Genomic DNA, 22,001 nt, shown 5'->3' on the forward strand with positions numbered 1-22,001 from the left:
ATTGCTGGGTATTTCTCACACTTCAAGCATGCAATAATATCACTGGCCCACTATTTCCTCAAATCTGCTGACGCACTGCATAGAGTCCGTGTGTTACTCAACTCAATTGTTCAGTTTTCATATCAAGGTGTTTGTCTCTTTGAATCATTTGGTCTGCTGCTGAATCTGCGTTAACCAATAACAAGAATGACAACCAAAAAATCCAAGGCACATTTTCATATTTACTGACTTTTTAAAGAAAACAAGAATCAAGTATTTGCCTGAATGCACGAAGCATTCGGAACAAGGTAAATGAGTTGATGGTGCAAATCAGCACAAGTGGGTACGATCTAGTGGCCATTACAGAAACGTGGCTGAAAGGTGACCAGGACTGGGAGATGAATATCCAGGGGTATCAGGCGTTTAGGAAGAATAGACAGGAAGGAAAAGGTGGTGGGGTCGCGCTATTAATAAGAGATAATATCAGGGTAGTACTGAGGGATGACATAGGCTCTGAGGAACAAAACGTGGAATCATTATGGGTAGAGATGAGGAATAGTAGAGGGAGAAAGACACTAGTAGGTGTGGTATATAGGCCCCCAAATAATAATGTTGAGGTAGGGAGGGCTATAAACAAGCAGATAAGGGATGCGTGTAAAAACGGAACGGCAATAATCATGGGGGACTTCAACATGCACATTGACTGGCAGACTCAAGTCGGTAAGGGTGGAATGGAGGAAGAGTTCTTAGAATGCTGTCGGGATAGTTTCCTTGAACAGCATGTTACGGAACCAACGAGGGAACGAGCTATTTTGGATCTGGTATTGTGTAACGAGGTAGGTAGAATTAAGGATCTTATTGTGAAGGACCCTCTTGGGTCTAGTGACCACAATATGGTCGAATTTCTGATTCAGATGGAAGAGGAGAAAGTTTGGTCCCAAACCAGTGTCCTCTGTTTGAACAGAGGGAAATATGATAGGATGAGGGATGAATTGGCTAAGGTAGACTGGGAGAGCAGGCTGGCAGGTAGGATAGCTGAGGAACAGTGGAGGATTTTTAAGGAGATCCTTTTCAGTTCTCAGCAAAAATATATTCCAGCAAAAAACAAGGATTGTAAGAAAAGGGAGAACCAGCCGTGGATAACGAAGGAAATAAAGGAGAGTATTAAAATAAAAACAGCTGCGTACAGAGTGGCCAAAAATAGTGGAGAAACAAGTGATTGGGAAAAATTTAAGAAACAACAAAGAGAGACTAAGAAAGCGATAAAGAAAGGAAGGATAGACTATGAAGCTAGGCTAGCAATTAATATAAAAAATGATAGTAAAAGTTTTTATAAATATATAAAAAGGAATAGAGTGGCTAGAGTGAATGTTGGACCCTTGGAGGACGAGAGGGGGGAGTTAATAGTGGGAAATGAGGATATGGCTGAATCTTTAAATAAGTTTTTTGTGTCGGTCTTCACGGTGGAGGACACAAATAGTTTGCCAAATATTAACGTTAGAGGGTTGGCAGCAGGAGAAATACTTAATACAATTAATGTTACCAGAGAGGCAGTGCTGGGTAGACTAATGGGACTGAAGGTGGACAAGTCCCCGGGTCCGGATGGAATGCATCCCAGGGTATTGAAAGAAATGTCAGAGGTAATAGTGGATGCGTTAGTGATTATTTATCAAAACTCGTTGCATTCTGGGGTAGTGCCGGTTGATTGGAAAACGGCTAATGTTACACCGCTGTTTAAAAAAGGAAGGAGACAAAAGGCGGGTAACTATAGGCCGGTCAGCTTAACGTCTGTAGTAGGGAAAATGCTGGAATCCATTATTAAAGAGGAGATAGCAGGGCATCTGGATAGAAATGGTTCGATCAATCAGACGCAGCATGGATTCATGAGGGGAAAGTCGTGCTTGACGAACATGTTGGATTTTTATGAAGATGTGACTAGGGCGGTTGATGGAGGAGAACCGGTGGATGCGGTGTTTTTGGATTTCCAAAAGGCGTTTGATAAGGTGCCCCATAAAAGGCTGCTGAAGAACATTAGGGCACACGGAGTTGGGGGTAGTGTGTTAAAGTGGATTGGGGACTGGCTATCCGACAGGAAGCAAAGAGTCGGAATAAATGGGTGTTTTTCCGGTTGGAGGAAGGTAACTAGTGGTGTGCCGCAGGGATCGGTACTCGGGCCGCAACTGTTTACCATTTATATAGATGATCTGGAGGAGGGGACGGAGTGTAGGGTAACGAAGTTTGCAGACGACACAAAGATAAGTGGAAAAGTGAATCGTGTGGAGGACGGAGAAGATCTGCAGAGAGATTTGGACAGGCTGAGTGAGTGGGCGAGGATATGGCAAATGGAGTATAACGTTGATAAATGCGAGGTTATACACTTTGGAGGAAATAATAACAAATGGGATTACTATCTCAATGGAAACAAATTAAAACATGCTACCGTGCAAAGGGACCTGGGGGTCCTTGTGCATGAGACGCAAAAGCCCAGTCTGCAGGTACAACAGGTGATCAAGAAGGCAAATGGGATGTTGGCCTATATCGCGAGGGGGATAGAATATAAAAGCAGGGATGTCTTGATGCACCTGTACAGGGCATTGGTGAGGCCGCAGCTGGAATACTGTGTGCAGTATTGATCCCCTTATATGAGGAGGGATATATTGGCATTGGAGGGAGTGCAGAGAAGGTTCACCAGGTTGATACCGGAGATGAGGGGTTTGGATTATGAGGAGAGGCTGAGGAGATTGGGTTTGTACTCGTTGGAGTTTAGAAGGATGAGGGGGGATCTTATGGAGACTTATAAGATAATGCGGGGGCTGGATAGGGTGGAGGCGGAGAGATTCTTTCCACTTAGTAAGGTAGTTAAAACTAGAGGACACAGCCTCAAAATAAAGGGGGGTCGGTTTAAGACAGAGTTGAGGAGGAACTTCTTCTCCCAGAGGGTGGTGAATCTCTGGAATTCTCTGCCCACTGAGGTGGTGGAGGCTACCTCGCTGAATATGTTTAAAGCGCGGATGGATGGATTCCTGATCGGTAAGGGAATTAAGGGTTATGGGGATCAGGCGGGTAAGTGGTACTGATCCACGTCAGATCAGCCATGATCTTATTGAATGGCGGGGCAGGCTCGAGGGGCTAGATGGCCTACTCCTGCTCCTATTTCCTATTTCTTAAGTATGCAATTAAAATATTGTGAGCATTCAGCCATTAAATAGAATGTTAACACGCTTCAGAAAGAAATTGGATCTGGTGTGATTCAGTGTAGAGGGGTGGTTAAGTATGAACTGAATTGTGATCTTTGCAGCAGGTTTGTGTTTAATTCAACTCTTAGTCAAAGCCCAGGTTTTTGTGCTTTTTTTAAACAGAGTAGTTGACGGCACAGTCTGTTGGGTCAGATATTTTTTCAGAGTCCCAGTGCATTCTATTGCAAGATCTGAACATTTTGTGATATTGCCTTCTCTGTTGGGGAGGTGTAAATAGAACCATAGAATCCCTACAGTGCAGAAGGAGGCCATCCAGCCCATCGAGTCTGCATCAACTCTCTCAGGGAAAGAGGACTTTACCCAGGCCTACACCCGCCTTCCCCCCCGCCCTACCCTATCCCCATAACCCACACATTTACCATGGTTAATCCACCTAACCTACATATTGTTAGACACTAAGGGGCAATTTAGCATAGCCAATGCACCTAACCTGCATGTGGAAGGAACCCAGAAGAAACCCACGCAGACACGGGGAGAAAATGCAAACCCCACACAAACAGTGACAAGAAGGCAGAAGAGAACCCGGGTCCCTGGCGCTGTGAGGCAGCAGTAGCTATCTGCAGTTGAGCAAGTGCTAATCTCACTCAGGGCCCTGCCTGGGAGTGTTTGATGAGGACAGTGCAGAGGGAGCTTTACTCTGTATCTAACCCCGTGCTGTACCTGTCCTGGGAGTGTTTGATGGGGGACAGTGTAGAGGGAGCTTTACTCTGTATCTAACCCCGTGCTGTGCCTGTCCTGGGAGTGTTTGATGAGGTGGAGATGCCGGCGTTGGACTGGGGTAAACACAGTAAGGAGTCTAACAACACCAGGTTAAAGCCCAACAGGTTTATTTGGTAGCAAAACGCCGCTAGCTTTCGGAGCGCTGCTCCTTCGTCTCATGGGGACAGTGTAGAGGGAGCTTTACTCTGTGTCTAACCCCGTGTGGAGAGGTTGATGGGGACAGTGTAGAGGGAGCTTTACTCTGTGTCTAACCCCGTGTGGAGAGGTTGATGGGGACAGTGTAGAGGGAGCTTTACTCTGTGCCTAACCCCGTGTGGAGAGGTTGATGGGGACAGTGCTTCTCGCTGTATCGGGAGTTCATTCCGATTTCATTCTTATTTTAAAGCAATGAGACCAATCTGACCACGGCGGCCCCCACAGCAGCGGCACTTCCGCCGTACAGTGCCGTCACATCCTCCGTCCTGTGATGTCACGTCCTGCTGTGGTGTCACTTCCTGCCGTGCGACGTTGCTTAAGAGACCCCGTAGCCGAGCCTCGCTCTCTTCCTCGGATTGAGGCGCGAGATGGCGGACAACCAGGTGCGGGCCGCAGAGAGGCAGAGATATAATATATATAACCCCGGGGTAGAGAGCGGGACATATAGATAATATAACCCCGGGGTAGAGAGCGGGACATATAGATAATATAACCCCGGGGTAGAGGTATAAATCCAGAGCTAAGTAACCCGGGGATAGGGCGAGTTAAATACAGAGCCAGGGATGGCCTTACATATAGTTAACTTGGTTAGAGCCTGGGATAGGGTTAACCAGAGATCAATACCCAGGATAGGGGGAGCTAAATACCCCAGGGTGGGGCAGGGACATAACCTGAGATACAGACAGCCAGAAATAACCCTGGGATAGAGAGAGAGAAATAATCCAGGATAGAGAGAGAGAAATAATCCAGGATAGAGAGAGAGAGAAATAATCCAGGATAGAGAGAGAGAAATAATCCAGGATAGAGAGAGAGAAATAATCCAGGATAGAGAGAGAGAAATAATCCAGGATAGAGAGAGAGAAATAATCCAGGATAGAGAGAGAGAAATAATCCAGGATAGAGAGAGAGAAATAATCCAGGATAGAGAGAGAAATAATCCAGGAGAGAGAGAGAGAAACAGTCAGAGAGAGGGGGAGAAATAATCCAGGATAGAGAGAGAGAGAAATAATCCAGGAGAGAGAGAGAGAAATAATCCAGGAGAGAGAGAGAGAAATAATCCAAGAGAGAGAGAGAAATAATCCAGGAGAGAGAGAGAAATAATCCAGGAGAGAGAGAGAGAAATAATCCAGGAGAGAGAGAGAGAAATAATCCAGGAGAGAGAGAGAGAAATAATCCAGGATAGAGAGAGAAATAATCCAGGATAGAGAGAGAGAGAAATAATCCAGGATAGAGAGAGAGAAATAATCCAGGATAGAGAGAGAGAAATAATCCAGGAGAGAGAGAAATAACCTGAGAGACTCCCCTTTCTGAGCCGAGGCATTGAATACAAAGGAAGGATATGATTACACTAGAGAGGGTGCAGAGGAGATTCACCAGGATGCTGCCTGGGCTGCAGCGTTTCAGCAATGACGATAGATTGGGGTCCATAGAATCATAGAAACCCTACAGTGCAGAAGGAGGCCATTCGGCCCATCGAGTCTGCACCGACCACAATCCCACCCAGGCCCTACCCATCCCTACGCATCCCAGGACTCTAAGGGGCAATTTTTTCAACCTGGCCAATCAACCTAACCCGCACATCTTTGGACTGTGGGAGGAAACCGGAGCACCCGGAGGAAACCCACGCAGACACGAGGAGAATGTGCAAACTCCACACAGACAGTGACCCGAGCCGGGAATCGAACCCGGGACCCTGGAGCTGTGAAGCAGCAGTGCTAACCACTGTGCTACGTGTTTTCCTTACAGCAGAGAACGGGGTGGGGGGTGGCAAACCTGATTGAGGTGTACAAAATAATGAAGGCTATAGATAGGAAGAAGCCTTTCCACTTGCCAGAGAGGCCAATAACCAGGGGGCATAGATTTAAGGAAAGGGGCAGGTCACAAGTTGGCTTACATTCACACTGCAATGAAGTTACTGTGAATATCTCCAAGTCGCCACGCTCCGGTTCCTGTTCAGGTACACTGAGGGAGAATTTAACATGGCCGCTCCACCTAACCCTGTGGGAGAAAACCAGAGCACCTGGAAGAAACCCATGCAGACACAGGGGAAATGTGCAGACTCCGCACAGACAGTGACCCAAGCTGGGAATTGAACCTGGGTCCGTGGTGCTGAGAGGCAGCAGTGCTAACCACTGTGCCACCGATTTGAGGAATAGCTTTTTCACTCAGAGGGTGGTGGGAATCTGGAACTCTCTGCCTGAAAGGGTGGTAGAGGCGGGAACCCTCACAACATTGAAGAAGCATTTAGATGAGCACTTGAAACGCCGTAGCGCACATGGCTACAGACCAAGAGATGGAAATTGGGATTAGAATAGATCAGTGCTTGATGGCCGGTACGGACATGATGTGCTGAAGGGCTCAATGATTGAGAGAAATAAGCCGGGGTTGAGAAAGAGGCAACTAACCTGCGATAGACCTAAACCAGGGAAGAGAAGGGAGAACTAAGCTACGATTGTCTGTGTGGAGTTTGCACATTCTCCTCGTGTCTGCGTGGGTTTCCTCCGGGTGCTCCGGTTTCCTCCCACAGTGCAAAGATGTGCGGGTTAGGTTGATTGGCCATGCTAAAATTGCCCCTTAGTGTCTTGAGATGCGTAGGTTAGAGGGATTAGTGGGTAAAATACGTAGGGATATGGGGATAGGGCCTGGGTGGGATTGTGGTCGGTGCAGACTCTATGGGCCGAATGGCCTCTTTCTGTACTGTAGGGTTTCTATGATTGAGGGCTTTCTGAATACTTCCCCTTGTGCTGGGTTACAGGGTGCTCTGTTCCTTCAACCAATCCCCTTTTTGTTCCTGCATGTCAACAATTAACTCGGCTAATGACCATAAAAATGCGCAGAATGGCAATAAAGTCTGCAGTTGAAGACAATAAGCCCCGCATGGCTTAGAGTTCCACAAGTGCATAGTTTGTTAGTTTAAACACCAGGTGTAGAACTTCTGTACAGGCTAAATGCTTTTTCTAAAATGCTTTTTCTAGTTTTAATGCAGGCTTTCTCTAAGATCTCTGCATCTTTTTCCCATTGTAGACTGAGAGAGCTTACCAAAAGCAGCCCACCATCTTCCAGAACAAGAAGAGGGCACTTGTGGGCGAAGGCAGCAAGGAAAAGCTTCCCCGCTACTATCGTAACGTAGGCCTGGGTTTCAAAACTCCACGCGAGGTGAGGTTCCAGCAGGCACGCTGGCTGTTGTGAGGGTTGCTACGTGGTGAAAAGCAGGTGAGGGGACTGGGCACAGCAAGGAACTCTGGCGATGCCATTCCTGCTTGGCTAAATGTAACCTGACAAATCGGAACCTGCCTTGGCATCAAAGGACAGCGGGGCGATGGTGAACGGCCACAATGTGTGTTTGGCTGTGACTTTGTCCCTATTGACTCCGAGCGCAATCTTTGGGAAATCTTTAACTGAGATTTAACATTGTGAATTTTCCCATTCTTGCCCCTGCTGTGACACCTCCCTGAAGAAGGGGCTACGGTTGTGCCTGAGGTTGCCTCCTCCAGCACCTTGCTCTGATTGTTAGCGGAGTAGATGCTTTATACAATTTGTCCTGGAAATGTGTGGAATTACTGAGTCTGCTAATTGCAGCCCAACCACCCTGATTGGGCAGAAACCCCCCGGGGAAGCAGTGAGCGAGGTTTACTGCTGAGTGTTTCAGTGCGGTGGCTGCTGCGATTGGACAGTGAGCTCTTTCACACTCTGTATAAACTGCTGGACTGTTATGTTTTGACCTGGCATCTTGTGGTAAACTGACTGTGTTTCCAGATGGTGGGCGTTGGGGCTGCAAATGATGTTCATTCTCACGATGGTCTTCCAAGTCCAAGACACTGACGACATTGCCTAATGGCTTTACTGATGCAGCTCTCTGAGCCATTACTCCAGCCCATCTCTCCATAATTCTCCACTTACATAGTGTGGTCCTTTCTGTCTCCTAGGCCATTGATGGGACCTACATTGACAAGAAGTGTCCGTTCACAGGCAATGTGTCAATCCGGGGCCGGATCCTGACAGGTAGGGCTCACCCTGGTTCATCAGGTTTGTTTTCTGACCCAGAGGATGAATGAATGGGACGCTGTATATATCCTGAGGTCCCGACATTGTGTTGGGTGTCCCTTGTTTGGTTCTTGACCTTTCCCCTGTTGGGTGAAGGTCATTGACAGCGAGGCTACGGACACTTCTAATCTCAGCTTCTCAATGGATTGAGTGCCACCTTTCCTGCCGACTCTTTCAGTTTGCACCCACACACTCACCCCCCCCTCCCCTCCTGCTTGTGTTCTGGGAGTTGTTGAAAATGTCGATTACCATTTCTGTTTGTGATTGTTAATCTTAAGGAAGGAAGATGGGAATTGGCCTGAAATATTTCACTATCCAGGAGAACGAGCATCAACACCATTCCGTTTAATAACGTAATTGTAAAGGAATAATTGTCAGGTGTTCGCAAACCACCTCCCCCTCCCCACACACACACACACACACGGGTGCTAAACTTTGAACAGCGCTGATATAATAGGTGAGGATCTGCAGCCTGGAAGCTCTGCTCTTTCCCTCGAGGAGCGAATGCAGACTCTGAGGCTTGTGCTGCAGTTGTGTAGGACAGAAAGCAGTTCCTTCTGGTGTTCGCCTAGAATCGCAGCTTTTAGCTTGGCTGATCTGAATGTTGTCCCCTTCTGCCTCTCATTGCACTGAGTGGGGATTTGTGTAACTGGAGTTATGGGTGTGTGACGATGAATACACTGCGTGTTATGGTCTGTTTCCTGACAGGTGTTGTGACTAAGATGAAGATGCAGCGGACCATTGTTATTCGCAGAGACTACCTGCACTACATCAGGAAGTACAACCGCTTTGAGAAACGACACAAGAACATGTCTGTTCACCTATCGCCCTGCTTCAGGTACCCTGGCATCACCATCTGCATGCTATAAGCCTGTGTCTCGGGTCTGTTGGGTTTGTGCTGTGTACACAGTCTGTGCACTGTTTGGGGGCGATGGGTGATGATACTGAAACCCACAATGGTCTCCAGAATGAGAAAGAGACTGGCAGCACCAAGTGCCATTCCCTGAGCAAAGTGTCTGCTGCACGCTCGCTGTCTGTCTCTCTGCAGAAGTGAAAATGTTGAACCATTTTCATGTCTTCCCTTTTGGAAGCACTTCTTCGATTCAGTGGCTGTCGCAGTATTCCTGATGTGGAGATGCTGGCATTGGACTGGGGTAAACACAGAAAGAAGTTTAACAACACCAGGTTAAAGTCCAACAGGTTTATTTGGTAGCAAAAGCCACAAGCTTTTGGAGCCTTAAGTCCCTTCTTCAGGTGAGTGGGAATTCCCACTCACCTGAAGAAGGGGCTTAAGGCTCCAAAAGCTTGTGGCTTTTGCTACCAAAATAGAATAGAATCCCTACAGTACAGAAAGAGGCCATTTGGCCCATCGAGTCTGCACCGACCACAATCCCACCCAGGCCCTACCCCCATATCCCTACACATTTACCCACTAATCCCTCTAACCTACGCATCTCAGGACATTAAGGGCAATTTTAGCATGGCCAATCAACCTAACCCGCACATCTTTGGACTGTGGGAGGAAACCGGAGCACCCGGAGGAAACCCACACAGACACGAGGAGAATGTGCAAACTCCACACAGACAGTGACCCGAGCCGGGAATCGAACCCAGGTCCCTGGAGTGAAGCAGCAGTGCTAACCACTGTGCTACCGTGCCGCCCTGTTGGACTTTAACCTGGTGTTGTTAAACTTTTTGCAGTATTCCTGGCCAGTGTTCCTGAACCCCAGTCAGACTGGATGAGGAAACTTTCTCCTCGCGTACACACTAGGGTGGATATATGGAGAGGGCAGTCCCATCTGAAATGGGTTAATTTATGGACGGGACCGGGGGTTTGTTGGTTTCACCCATAGCAGCAGAGCACGTTTGCTTAGAAATTGCTCCTCTTTCCCCCTCATTTAGAATTTGGGAGGGGGGGGCGGAATTTGTTCTTCACTTATACGACTAGCAGCCTTTCGAGGCGCAGGCACAGGTCTCCCCTCAATGGCAGTGGGAGGCGATGGGGCAAGACCAGTGGGTTGGGGGGTGGTGGAATGATTAATGACTCCTGCTGCGACAGCTCGTTCCATTAAAGCTGTGTTTAGTGGACTCATTGAACGAGGGCAGCAGCACAGTGTTCTGACCCAGACTTGTCTTGTTTCAGGGATGTACAGAATGGGGACAGTGTGACTGTGGGGGAGTGCCGGCCCCTCAGTAAGACTGTGCGTTTCAATGTCCTCAAGGTCACTAAAGCCGCAGGAGCCAAGAAACAGTTCCAGAAATTTTGAATATGATGTAAAGTAAATCAGCCGCAATAAATCCTTTGTGAACGGACACTGTGTTGTGTGAATGTGAGGTGTTTTCTATTGCTGCTAATGTTAATACTGCTTGGCTGAGGTGTTTGTATTAAATCAGCACAGTATACTGGGGTTTGCACCAGATTTTATTTTGTAATGAATTCAATTTGATCTGGGCGTGGTCCAGTTGAAAATCTGAGGCTGGGTAGGTGTGCCATATTACACATCTCGATAGCTCCAAATAAACCCCCGCACGATGGGGCTCGAGTATCACAATGTTACTGGTTTCTGGGTACTTCTTCAGCTGATTGGTACTGGGGTAACTCAGTAATATCTGCACTCTGGTTTTGAGCACTATGTTAAATCAGGTGCTGAGTGGCTGGTTTCCTCTGTGGGATCTTGCTGTGCCCAGTCAGCTGGTGCACCTGTCTGGGCAACAATGACACCGACAGAGTGACCTCTCAGCGCACCCAGCAACTTCCCCACTGCCAACCCGGGGGATTGGTTTGCCCAGTTTACCTGAGATGGCGTCGTTAACACTCAGTCATTGATCAAGCTTGTCTGAGAGTGGAAACCTGTAACCTGCCCTTTCATGTCTGAGACTGAGTGGATGGGGTAGAACAGTTGCTACTTGCCTCGGGTAAGGGAGGGCTTGTACTGTCCTTGTTCCTCTTGTTCCCCACTTCAGTTTTATTAGGCTTCGGCCAGTGATAAGTTTCAGTAAAACTGGCACCGGTGGTGTAGAGAGTTCGGTGATTATTCAGTTTAATGGAGGTATAGTTCACTGGTTGGCTTGCAGGAGTTTGTGTGTAGCAGTGACAGACAAGAGCCAAGCAGTGCTATGGATTCAATATCATTGAGCAGTGGTGGAAGAATCGGGCAGTGTTTTTCAGTGATTATCAGAAGCCCATTCTGCTTCCGGCAGTGTCTTGGTCGTACACCACCCCCACCTGCCTTCGCGCCTCATCTAAAATGCTCATTATCAGCTCACTCTCAGCCAGCGGCAGATCGGGGCATTCCTTCAGCCCTGCAATAAAAACACAACAGGTTAGGAAGCACTAGGCTCCTGTCCGAGTCCCCATGGCTCAAATCTCAGTGCTACTAAATTTTCCAGTCCGATGGGTCAGTAACAGGTCAGAGGGGAGGCGATGGCCTAGCGGTATTATTGCTAGAGTATTAATCCAGAAACTCAGCCAACGTCCTGGGGACCCGGGTTCGAATCTCATCACTGCAGATGGTGGAATTTCAATTCCAAAAAAATCAATCTGGAATTAAAAAGCTACTGATGACCGTGAAACCATTGTCGATTGTCGGGAAAAACCCATCTGGTTCACTAATGTCCTTCAGGGAAGGAAATCTGCTGTCCTTACCTGGTCTGGCCTACATGTGACTCCAGAGCCACAGTAATGTGGTTGACTCCCCTGCTCTCGGGCAACTAGGGATGGGCAATAAACGCTGGCCAGCCAGCAACGCCCATGTCCCACGAATGAATAAAAAAAATAACATCCATGTAGGAATGATTCACTCCCTGATCTGGCAGCTCAGCAGAGCTGTGACTATAATAAATCCCCACCACTCTGTCCTCCTTCAAACTCCGTATTCTGCTAAGTATACGGTGAACCCTTCTCCGCGCTGTTCAGAACGCATTAACAAAGGGGTAGGGTTATTGTGGCCTATCTACTGGGTAGGTGGGGTCCTGTGTAACAGGAGGGCAGTTACCTTTCTGAAGACACTGTCGCACTCGCTCAGCTTCGTAGCGCAAGCCTGTACTGTTCGTGAAGTTGAGGGGCTGAGGCGGAGCTGGCAGCGGGAACTCCTGCCTCTTCCCGTTCACCACCAGACTTGTGGGACACCACATAAAACCTGGGACCTTGGAGAAATCAAACGTGTCACAATAGAAAACCACGTTCTCTCAGGCTGACTTTTTTTTGTTGCTGATTTAATCTTTTGGAGAATGGAATGAGAACGGTTGAAGACTCTGGGTCTGTACTCGGAGTTTAGAAGGATGGGCGGGAGGGATCTTATTGAAACTTACAGGATACTGTGAGGCCTGGATAGAGTGGACGTGGAGAGGATGTTTCCACTAGTAGGAAAAACTAGAACCAGAGGGCACAACCTCGGGCTAAAGGGACGATCCTTTAAAACCGAGATGAGGAATTTCTTCAGCCGGAGAGTGGTGAATCTGTGGAACTCTTTGCCGCAGAAGGCTGTGGAGGCCAGGTCATTGAGTGTCTTTAAGACAGAGATAGATAGGTTCTTGATTAATCAGGGGTTATGGGGAAAAGGCAGGAGAATGGAGATCAGAAAAATATCAGCCATGATTGAACGGCAGAGCAGACTCAATGGGCCGAGTGGCCTAATTCTGCTCCTATGTCTTATGGTCTAATTTCACCCCCCATCACATGGTCAGCACTGGTCTGAGAATCAGTAGCCAGTGACTGCAGGCTGCCTGGGGAGACAGAGTGGTCCTGGGGAGACAGAGTGGTGATATGTGTGCCACCTGCAATATCCTGTGGGATCACACATGAAGATTGGGGGTGGGATTTTCCAGCTACACTCGCCCCAAAATCAGACAATCCCGCCCGAGGTCAATGGACCTTTGCATAGTCTGCCCCTCGCCTGCTCCGATTCCCACGGTGGGCAGGACGGGAAAATTCTGCCCTGGTAATGACTGCAGTCTGGCTGCTGACAGAACTGCCCAGTGGGACCGACTGAGTTAAGGTTCATTGGTGAGGAGGTTAAAGATTGTGGTGTTGGTCTAAGTGCTGGGAGTCTGTGACCCTGGAGAGGAGGACATTCCGCGTGAACTGTCCAGCTCCATGTGATTGGGTAATTATATCACAGGCTCCATTAATAAAAGGAATGGTACAGTGCTGTACACACTGCTCACACAGTCCTCTGTCATTACATTTGCTGTTGTGTCCCTGGAAAGGCAGTCTGCATCGAGAGACCTCTTTAACCTCATTCCGTTTTGATGTTTTACGTTTTCTTTGGCGTTCGATTTACTTTGCAGTTTCCCTTTAAGAAGCTTCCTTTCAATTTATCCCTCAATTTGTTGATTTTGTTCATTTGGTTAACCCAAAGAGGCGCACAAGTGGGTAAGAGCAGAGCGAGAAAGTTACCGTGATTGTCCCCTTTGTCCCACTGATTGTTGCCTGGTTAGCAAGCTGTATTGCCATGGTTACAGTTACCAGGGCCATACGTTTTCTGGAGTACTTCAGTACGATGGTCACTGCTTCATCAACACCTGCAGAGATAGAACAGGAGCAAGTTATAAAGATCCTGGTCAGGAACCCTTCCATCATCTGGAAGTAGACTGGCGATGGACGGTATAGCTCACTCATACACACCAGGACTCAGCATGGACAGTATATCTCGGAGAAAAGCAGAGACTGAGTGTTTTGGAGTGAGAAGTGAAAGATTAGGTGGGTATTAACTGTCTCTGGATGGCTAATTCTGTACTTGCCTTTCTCGGTCAGGAATCCTGTGGCTTGTACAGACTCTGGTTTCTCCCCACTGAACACCATGCAGACAAACTGTAGGCAGTAACAGCCAATGTCGAGCAACACTCCTCCGCCCAACTCTTTCTCCACCAGCCGTGGCGTCTGCAGCATGCACGTCCCAAACTCAGCTTTAACCATTTTGACCTCCCCCAAGTCATTCTGGGACAGTAGACCCCGGATGGCGTTAGAGACGGGGAAAAACCGGGTCCATAAACCCTGTCGATACAAAGCCCAGAATCAGGTAACAGAGAAACTCACTGCTCATGATTGACACATTCTCAGAATCAACTCTCAACAGAATTTACCATACTCCTGAGAATGCAGAAGGTGTTTAAGTGCAGAGACAGTGCACCTCATACAGCTAGAACTTCCTTTTTATTCGTTCACGGGACATAGGCATCACCGCCTAGCCATTACCTGTAAAGACTCGCATTCCAACCATTATCTTGTAAATTGAGTTTGTGTTTGTTTATGCCGTGTTTGTGAACACAACTCCTCACCTGAAGAAGGAGCTTGAGACTCCGAAAGCTCGTGCTGCCAAACAAACCTGTTGGACTTTAACCTGGTGTTGAGAGACTTCTTACAGCATTTATTGCCCATCTCTAGTTGGAGGGCAGTTGAGGGTCAACCACATTGCTGTGGCTCTGGAGTCATATGTAGGCCAGGCCGGGTAAGGACAGCAGATTTCCTTCCCTGAAGGACATTAGTGAACTGCCCAATAGCATTGAGCTACACAGTCACAGCCAGAACATCAGGGGGTCATAGATTCAAGTCACACTCCAGGACCCTTTTTACAATTAATTTGTGGGATTAGGGATGGGCAATCAGTACTGATCTGACCAGTGATGCTCACAATCTAATGATGAAGACAAAAAATGTGGGCATTGCTGACTAGGCCAGCATTTATTGGACATTAAAATAAAAACAACATACTGCAGATGCCAGAAACCTGAAATAAAAACAAAATTCCGGAGAAACTCAGCAGATTTGGCAGAGAGTCAGACAGACTCTACAGGCGCTGCCAGACCTGCTGCATATCCTGTTACAGACATCCCTAATTACCCTTCAGAAGATGGTGAAAAACCACCTTCTTGAACAGCTGCAGTCTATGCGATGTAGGTACAACCACAGTGCTGATAGGGAGGGCATTCCAGGATTTTGGCCCAGTGGCAATGATGATATAACTCCAGATCAGGATGGTGTGTGGCTTGGAGGAGATCTTCCATGTGGTGGTGATCCCATTTGCCTGCTGCCCTTGTCCTAGATGGCAGAGGACGTGGTTTTTGGAAGTGATGTTGAAAGAACATCATCCAGGCTGCTCCTTCAGTGCAATACCTTGGAAGTGCTGCTCTGGCAGAGGGACAGTCTTTTCAATATTAACCGATCTATTCTCTCAGATTCAAAGCCTTTTCTTGAAGAATTGTAAAGAATCCTCCTGATTTCCAATACTGCCCCCTCAAGCACACCATTAAAAAGAATAACATTTCATCATGGGATCTTACTGTGTACAAAATAGTTATGCTTTTATGTTTTCACGGTGTTAGAGATGTTGACAAGATCCAATGCCAAAATGAAGCTTAATTTGAATATATTCAAGAAAGGAGTGAGTTAGCCTGACATCAATCATTGGCAAGTACTGGAATCTTACTAAGGAAGTCTTAACAATTCACTTAGAAAAGCATAATATGATTAGAAGTCAAGATGATTTTATAAAAGGGAAATTCTGTTTGATAAATTTATTCGAGTTCTATGAGGATGTAACAAGCAGGGTGGGTAAAGGGGAACCAGTAGATGCAGCGCATTTAGATTCCCAGAAGGTCTTTGATAGGATTTCACAGAGAAGGTAAATGTTGGGGGTGATTTATTAGCAGGGATAGAGGATTGGCTAACTAACAGGGAAAAGGGGAGTCTGGATTGGTTAACAAACAGAAAGCAGTGAGAGTATGGAAAAATGGGGCATTTTAAACTTGGCAGGTGGTAATTAGTATTCTGCATCAGAAGTCAATGTGGGACCTCAGCTATTTATAATGACTTAGATGAAGAGACAAGAATGATGTATCTAGATTTGCTGACAGGACAAAGCAAAGTAGGAATGCAAGCAATGAGGAGGATGCAAAGAGATAGACAAGTCACGTGAGTGGACAACAAGTTGGCAGATGGAGAATGATGTGGGGAAGTCAGAGGTTATTCAATTTGATCGGAAGAATATGAGAGCAGAATACTTTTTACAAAGGGCTTGTAAAAGTTGATGTTCAAAGAGATTTGAATGTACTCATATATGGAACAAAAAAAAGGTGAGCTTACGGGTACAGCAATCCATTAGGAAAGCAATGTTGTCCCTTATTGCAAGGAGACTGGAAAACCAGAATGGAGATGTCTTTGCTACAATTGTCCGGGGCTTTGGTGAGACCACACCTCGAATACTGTGTGCAATTCTGGTCTCCATTTTTTTTTTATTCATTCGTGGGACATGGGCGTTGCTGGCTAGCCAGCATTTATTGCCCATCCCTAGTCGCCCTTGGAGGGCAGTTGAGAGTCAACCACATTGCTGTGGCTCTGGAGTCACATGTAGGCCAGACCAGGTAAGAATGGCAGATTTCCTTCCCTAAAGGACATTAGTGACCCAGATGGGTTTTTCCCGACAATCGACAATGATTTCATGGTCATCACTAGATTCTTAATTCCAGATATTTTTTATTGAATTCAAATTCCACCATCTGCATGATGGGATTCGAACCTGGATCCCCAGAAGGAATAATATAATTGCCACGGAATGGGTCCCTGGGATAAGAGGTCTGTCCTATGATGAGAAGTTGAGTAAATTTGGCCTGCATTCCTGTGTTTAGGTGAATGAGAGGTGATCACATTAAAACATTCAAGATGATGAAAGGGCTTCACAGGATAGACACGGAGTGTAGTTTCCTCCTCACCTCACTGGGGATTCTAGAACAAGGATAGACACTGGGTGTAGTTTCCTTCTCACCTCACTGGGGAATCTAGAACAAGGTTAGACACTGGGTGTAGTTTCCTTATCACCCTCACTGGGGAATCTAGAACAAGGATAGACACTGGGGTGTAGTTTCCTTCTCACCTCACTGGAGAATCTAGAACAAGGGGGTGCAGTTTCTGGATAAGGGTCTGATCGTTTAGGACTGAGATGAGGAAAACATTCTTCATTGAAAAGGTTGTGAATCTTTGGAATTCTCCAGCCTTGAGGGTAGTGGATGTTCCATCAGTGAATCTGTTGAAGGTTGCTACAGATTCTTTTTGGCTCTGAAGAAGAGCCACATGGATTCGAAACGTTAACTGTTTCTCTCTCCACAGAAGTTGCCAGACCTGCTGAGCTGATCCAGCGCTTTGTTTTAATTTCAGATGTCCAGTTTGGGCTGTATTTTGCACTCTCTCACACACACATTCAGGATGTTTTACTCTGTATCTAACCCTCTACTGTACCTGAGTTCAGAGTGCCCGCACTGACACCGCGTACCTGATTGGGAAATTACTTTTCCAGCTCTCAAATCGGTTTGTGTTCTCGTCAGTTCGAAGTTTGAAAAGCATTTGTTTAATAAAGAGAAGAAACTCACCTCCATGAGGAAGCGGTCATTGTCTCGAGCTGCACGGACTAGTTGTCTAACCTCCTGCAGGTTCATGGCCATGGGTTTCTCACAGAGAACGTTTCTCCCAGCTCTCAGCATAAGCAGAGCCACCCTTAGGTGCTCAGGATTAATGATTCCCACGTAGACAATGTCTGACAAACGAGGAATATATTGGTATTGTCAGAGTGTTACTGCCAAACAGTTCTTGTCACACTATTCCTATCACTGTTACTGTCACAGTATTACTGATTACTACCAGACTTATTACCGCAGACTATTACTGTCACACTGCATGACGGATTAGTATCAGGCTGTCAGTGTCACAGATTATTACTGCCACACGGTATTACTGATTACTATCAGACTATTACTGTTTTTCCAGCATTTTCTGTTTTTGTTACTGTCACAGAGTATTATTATCAGAATGTTACTGTGCCAGACAGTTACTGTCTCACAGTATTTCTGATTACTATCAGACTTAGTGTCACAGAATGAATATCCCATTGCTGCCACACTGTCACCTCCCCGTCTCTCTCTCTCTTTCTCTCTCCCTCTGTCTCCTTCCTGTTACTGTCACACTGCCCCATGCCATAACATTGGATTTTTCTGGGATCTTCTTGTGCTTGGCACAGGCTGACAGAGACAGACACATGGAGCCGGTGTCCCTGGGGCCGGTGTAATGGAAATACTCACCTACACTGGGATCAGTTGCCAGCTCCTCATATGAACCGTACGATTTGGGGATTTGATGTCGCTCTGCGAAGTCCCGGGCTCTGGAAGAATCCCGAGAGGCCACGGCGACAGCCTGGGAAAAGGGAAGAAATCCGCTTCTAAACTGCTGGGTTCAGGGGGATGGACTGACTACCCCTCCTCCCCCTCCCCACAGCCACCCCAACCCCCTGCAACCCCCCATCCAATCCCCCGCACCCCCCCCATCCAATCCCCCACTCCCCCCCCCCCCCCCCCCCAGCCAGCCTCCACCCCAAACCCCTGCCCACTACACGCCCCCCAGCCACCCCAACCCAACCCCCCCCCCCCCCCACTCCCTGCTTACCACTCCCCGCTTACCACCCCCAGCCACTCCAGAGAGGCAGACAGCCTGACATCCACCCTGAGTTTTAACAATGAGTAGTGGCGGCACTTCAGCTGTGAGGTGCATCACAGTGGAGTGTGACTGGCTCTCAATGCCAACAGGAAGTGGGGGAGTTAGGGGGTATCGCCCCTTTGCCTGGTATCGGGCACCTCCTGCAGATTGCCTGCCTGGTTCAGAGGCTGGGAAATGGGGCAGTGAATTCCTCACTCCGGTTCCAACCCTGAGCACAGCAGGGTTAATCCCAGCCACGGAATGTGGCAGCAACACAGACCGGATCCTGTCAGCAGTATCAGCACTCACCGCAGTATCAGCACTCACCTCAGTATCAGCACTCACCTCAGTATCTGCACTCACCTCAGTAAGAACATCCTATAGACCAAAACACCCACACTGCAGGAAAACAGCAATTCTCCCCCTCCCTCCCCTGTCCCTCTCCCTCCCCTGTCCCTCTCCCCCCCCCTCCCTCCCCTGTCCCTCTCCCCCCCCTCCCTCCCCTGTCCCTCTCCCCCCCCCCTCCCCTGTCCTTCTCCCCCCTCCCTCCCCTGTCCTTCTCCCCCCTCCCTCCCCTGTCCTTCTCCCCCCTCCCTCCCCTGTCCTTCTCCCCCCTCCCTCCCCTGTCCCTCTCCCCCCTCCCTCCCCTGTCCCTCTCCCCCCTCCCTCCCCTGTCCCTCTCCCCCCTCCCTCCCCTGTCCCTCTCCCCCCTCCCTCCCCTGTCCCTCTCCCCTCCCTCCCCTGTCCCTCTCCCCTCCCTCCCCTGTCCCTCTCCCCCTCCCCCCTTCCTCCCCCCCCCTCCCCTGTCCCTCTCCCCCTCCCCCTTCCTCCCCTGTCCCCCTCCCTCCCCTGTCCCCCTCCCTCCCCTGTCCCCCTCCCTCCCCTGTCCCTCTCCCCACTCCCTCCCCTGTCCCTCTCCCCACTCCCTCCCCTGTCCCTCTCCCCCTCCCTCCCCTGTCCCCCTCCCTCCCCTGTCCCCCTCCCTCCCCTGTCCCCCTCCCTCCCCTGTCCCCCTCCCTCCCCTGTCCCCCTCCCTCCCCTGTCCCCCTCCCTCCCCTGTCCCCCTCCCTCCCCTGTCCCCCTCCAGAGCTCCCAGAACTGTCCCTCTCCCCACTCCCTCCCCTGTCCCTCTCCCCACTCCCTCCCCTGTCCCTCTCCCCCTCCCTCCCCTGTCCCTCTCCCCCTCCCTCCCCTGTCCCTCTCCCCCTCCCTCCCCTGTCCCTCTCCCCCTCCCTCCCCTGTCCCTCTCCCCCTCCCTCCCCTGTCCCTCTCCCCCTCCCTCCCCTGTCCCTCTCCCCCTCCCTCCCCTGTCCCTCTCCCCCTCCCTCCCCTGTCCCTCTCCCCCTCCCTCCCCTGTCCCTCTCCCCCTCCCTCCCCTGTCCCTCTCCCCCTCCCTCCCCTGTCCCTCTCCCCCTCCCTCCCCTGTCCCTCTCCCCCTCCCTCCCCTGTCCCTCTCCCCCTCCCTCCCCTGTCCCTCTCCCCCTCCCTCCCCTGTCCCTCTCCCCCTCCCTCCCCTGTCCCTCTCCCCCTCCCTCCCCTGTCCCTCTCCCCCTCCCTCCCCTGTCCCTCTCCCCCTCCCTCCCCTGTCCCTCTCCCCCTCCCTCCCCTGTCCCTCTCCCCCTCCCTCCCCTGTCCCTCTCCCCCTCCCTCCCCTGTCCCTCCCCCCCTCCATCCCTCCCCCCGTCCCCCCCTCCATCCCTCCCCCCCTCCATCCCTACCCCCCCTCCCCCATCCCTCCCCCCCCTCCCCCCCTCCATCCCTCCCCCCCTCCATCCCTCCCCCCCTCCATCCCTCCCCCCTCCATCCCTACCCCCCTCCATCCCTCCCCCCCTCCATCCCTCCCCCCTCCATCCCTCCCCCCTCCATCCCTCCCCCCTCCATCCCTTCCCCCTCCATCCCTTCCCCCTCCATCCCTCCCCCCTCCATCCCTTCCCCCTCCATCCCTCCCCACCCCTCCATCCCTCCCCCCCTCCATCCCTCCCCCCCTCCATCCCTCCCCCCCCCTCCATCCCTCCCCCCCCTCCATCCCTCCCCCCCCTCCATCCCTCCCCCCCCCTCCATCCCTCCCCCCCCCTCCATCCCTCCCCCCCCCTCCATCCTTCCCCCCCCTCCATCCCTCCCCCCCCCTCCATCCCTCCATCCCTCCCTCCATCCCTCCCCCCCTCCATCCCTCCCCCCCTCCCCCTCCTCCCTCCCCCTCCATCCCTCCCCCCCTCCCCCCCTCCATCCCTCCCCCCCTCCCCCCCTCCATCCCTCCCCCCCTCCCCCCCTCCATCCCTCCCATCCCTCCCCCCCTCCATCCCTCCCCCCCTCCATCCCTCCCCCCCTCCATCCCTCCATCCCTCCCCCCCTCCATCCCTCCCCCCCTCCATCCCTCCCCCCCTCCATCCCTCCCCCCCTCCATCCCTCCCCCCCTCCATCCCTCCCCCCCTCCCCCCTCCATCCCTCCCCCCTCCATCCCTCCCCCCTCCATCCCTCCCCCCTTCCATCCCTCCCCCCTTCCATCCCTCCCCCCCTCCATCCCTCCCCCCCTCCATCCCTCCCCCCCTCCATCCCTCCCCCCCTCCATCCCTCCCCCCCTCCATCCCTCCCCCATCCCTCCCCCCCTCCATCCCTCCCCCCTCCATCCCTCCCCCCCTCCATCCCTCCCCCCCTCCATCCCTCCCCCCCCTCCATCCCTCCCCCCCCTCCATCCCTCCCCCCCCTCCCCCCCTCCCCCCCTTCCCCCCCTCCCCCCCTTCCCCCCCTCCCCCCCTTCCCCCCCTCCCCCCCTTCCCCCCCTCCCCCCCTTCCCCCCTCCCCCCCTTCCCCCCTCCATCCCCCTCCTCCCCCCCTCCATCCCCCTCCTCCCCCCTCCATCCCCCTCCTCCCCCCCTCCATCCCCCTCCTCCCCCCCTCCATCCCCCTCCTCCCCCCCTCCATCCCCCTCCTCCCCCCCTCCATCCCCCTCCTCCCCCCCTCCATCCCCCTCCTCCCCCCCTCCATCCCCCTCCTCCCCCCCTCCATCCCCCTCCTCCCCCCCTCCATCCCCCTCCTCCCCCCCTCCATCCCCCTCCTCCCCCCCTCCATCCCCCTCCTCCCCCCCTCCATCCCCCTCCCCCCCTCCATCCCTCCCCCCCTCTTTCTCCATTCCTCCCTCCCCTTCCCTCTCCCTCTCTCTCCATCCCTCCCCCTCTCTTTCTCCATTCCTCCCTCCCCATCCCTCTCCCTCTCTCTCCATCCCTCCCCCTCTCTCTCTCTCCCTCTCTCTCTGTACCTGATGGTTCTCGGGAGGAAGGGTTTGTAAAGCCACCATGAAGTCATGGCTGATTCTGCCGGCGCCGCAGATTCCCCACCGTGTGGCCATG

At 51.0% G+C, this 22,001-nt stretch overlaps 2 protein-coding genes and 1 non-coding gene across 3 annotated transcripts; 2 read left to right on the forward strand and 1 right to left on the reverse strand.

Annotated features, from left to right (window-relative positions):
• Window positions 1–4,423: 4,423 nt before the first annotated feature.
• Window positions 4,424–10,603, forward strand: LOC144509040 (small ribosomal subunit protein uS17-like). The gene is made up of 5 exons (XM_078237318.1): window positions 4,424–4,534; window positions 7,176–7,307; window positions 8,078–8,153; window positions 8,904–9,033; window positions 10,339–10,603. Exons 1-5 carry the CDS (start codon window positions 4,520–4,522, stop codon window positions 10,460–10,462), a joined length of 477 nt encoding a protein of 158 aa, XP_078093444.1. The 5' UTR covers window positions 4,424–4,519; the 3' UTR covers window positions 10,463–10,603.
• On the forward strand, window positions 7,925–8,007 carry LOC144509570 (small nucleolar RNA SNORD35). The gene has a single exon (XR_013500495.1). It is a non-coding gene; the product is annotated as a small nucleolar RNA SNORD35 (small nucleolar RNA).
• A 139-nt stretch (window positions 10,604–10,742) lies between the features above and the next one.
• Window positions 10,743–22,000, reverse strand: LOC144509041 (trans-1,2-dihydrobenzene-1,2-diol dehydrogenase-like). Its single transcript, XM_078237319.1, has 7 exons — window positions 21,911–22,000; window positions 18,264–18,375; window positions 17,559–17,722; window positions 13,938–14,190; window positions 13,594–13,718; window positions 12,191–12,341; window positions 10,743–11,498 (listed from the first exon to the last, which is right to left on the reverse strand). The coding sequence occupies exons 1-7, from the start codon at window positions 21,998–22,000 to the stop codon at window positions 11,371–11,373; spliced, it is 1,023 nt and encodes a 340-aa protein (XP_078093445.1). The 3' UTR covers window positions 10,743–11,370.
• Between the last annotated feature and the right edge of the window lies 1 nt (window position 22,001).

This window comes from Mustelus asterias, chromosome 21 (genome assembly GCF_964213995.1).
Source record: "Mustelus asterias chromosome 21, sMusAst1.hap1.1, whole genome shotgun sequence".
Taxonomy (NCBI): domain Eukaryota; kingdom Metazoa; phylum Chordata; class Chondrichthyes; order Carcharhiniformes; family Triakidae; genus Mustelus; species Mustelus asterias.

What these genes read in the sequence shown, in the direction of transcription:
- LOC144509041 (XM_078237319.1), bottom strand. Translation starts at nt 22,000, where the DNA reads ATGGCCACACGGTGGGGAATCTGCGGCGCCGGCAGAATCAGCCATGAC. An exon ending in GGACAAAGGGGACAATCACG is followed by an intron (nt 12,342 to 13,593) that starts GTAACTTTCTCG and finishes GATTTCTCCAAG; the next exon opens with GTCCCAGGTTTTATGTGGTG. An exon ending in GCGACAGTGTCTTCAGAAAG is followed by an intron (nt 11,499 to 12,190) that starts GTAACTGCCCTC and finishes TTTTTATTGCAG; the next exon opens with GGCTGAAGGAATGCCCCGAT.
- LOC144509040 (XM_078237318.1), top strand. An exon ending in CCGGGGCCGGATCCTGACAG is followed by an intron (nt 8,154 to 8,903) that starts GTAGGGCTCACC and finishes GTTTCCTGACAG; the next exon opens with GTGTTGTGACTAAGATGAAG. An exon ending in CACCTATCGCCCTGCTTCAG is followed by an intron (nt 9,034 to 10,338) that starts GTACCCTGGCAT and finishes GTCTTGTTTCAG; the next exon opens with GGATGTACAGAATGGGGACA.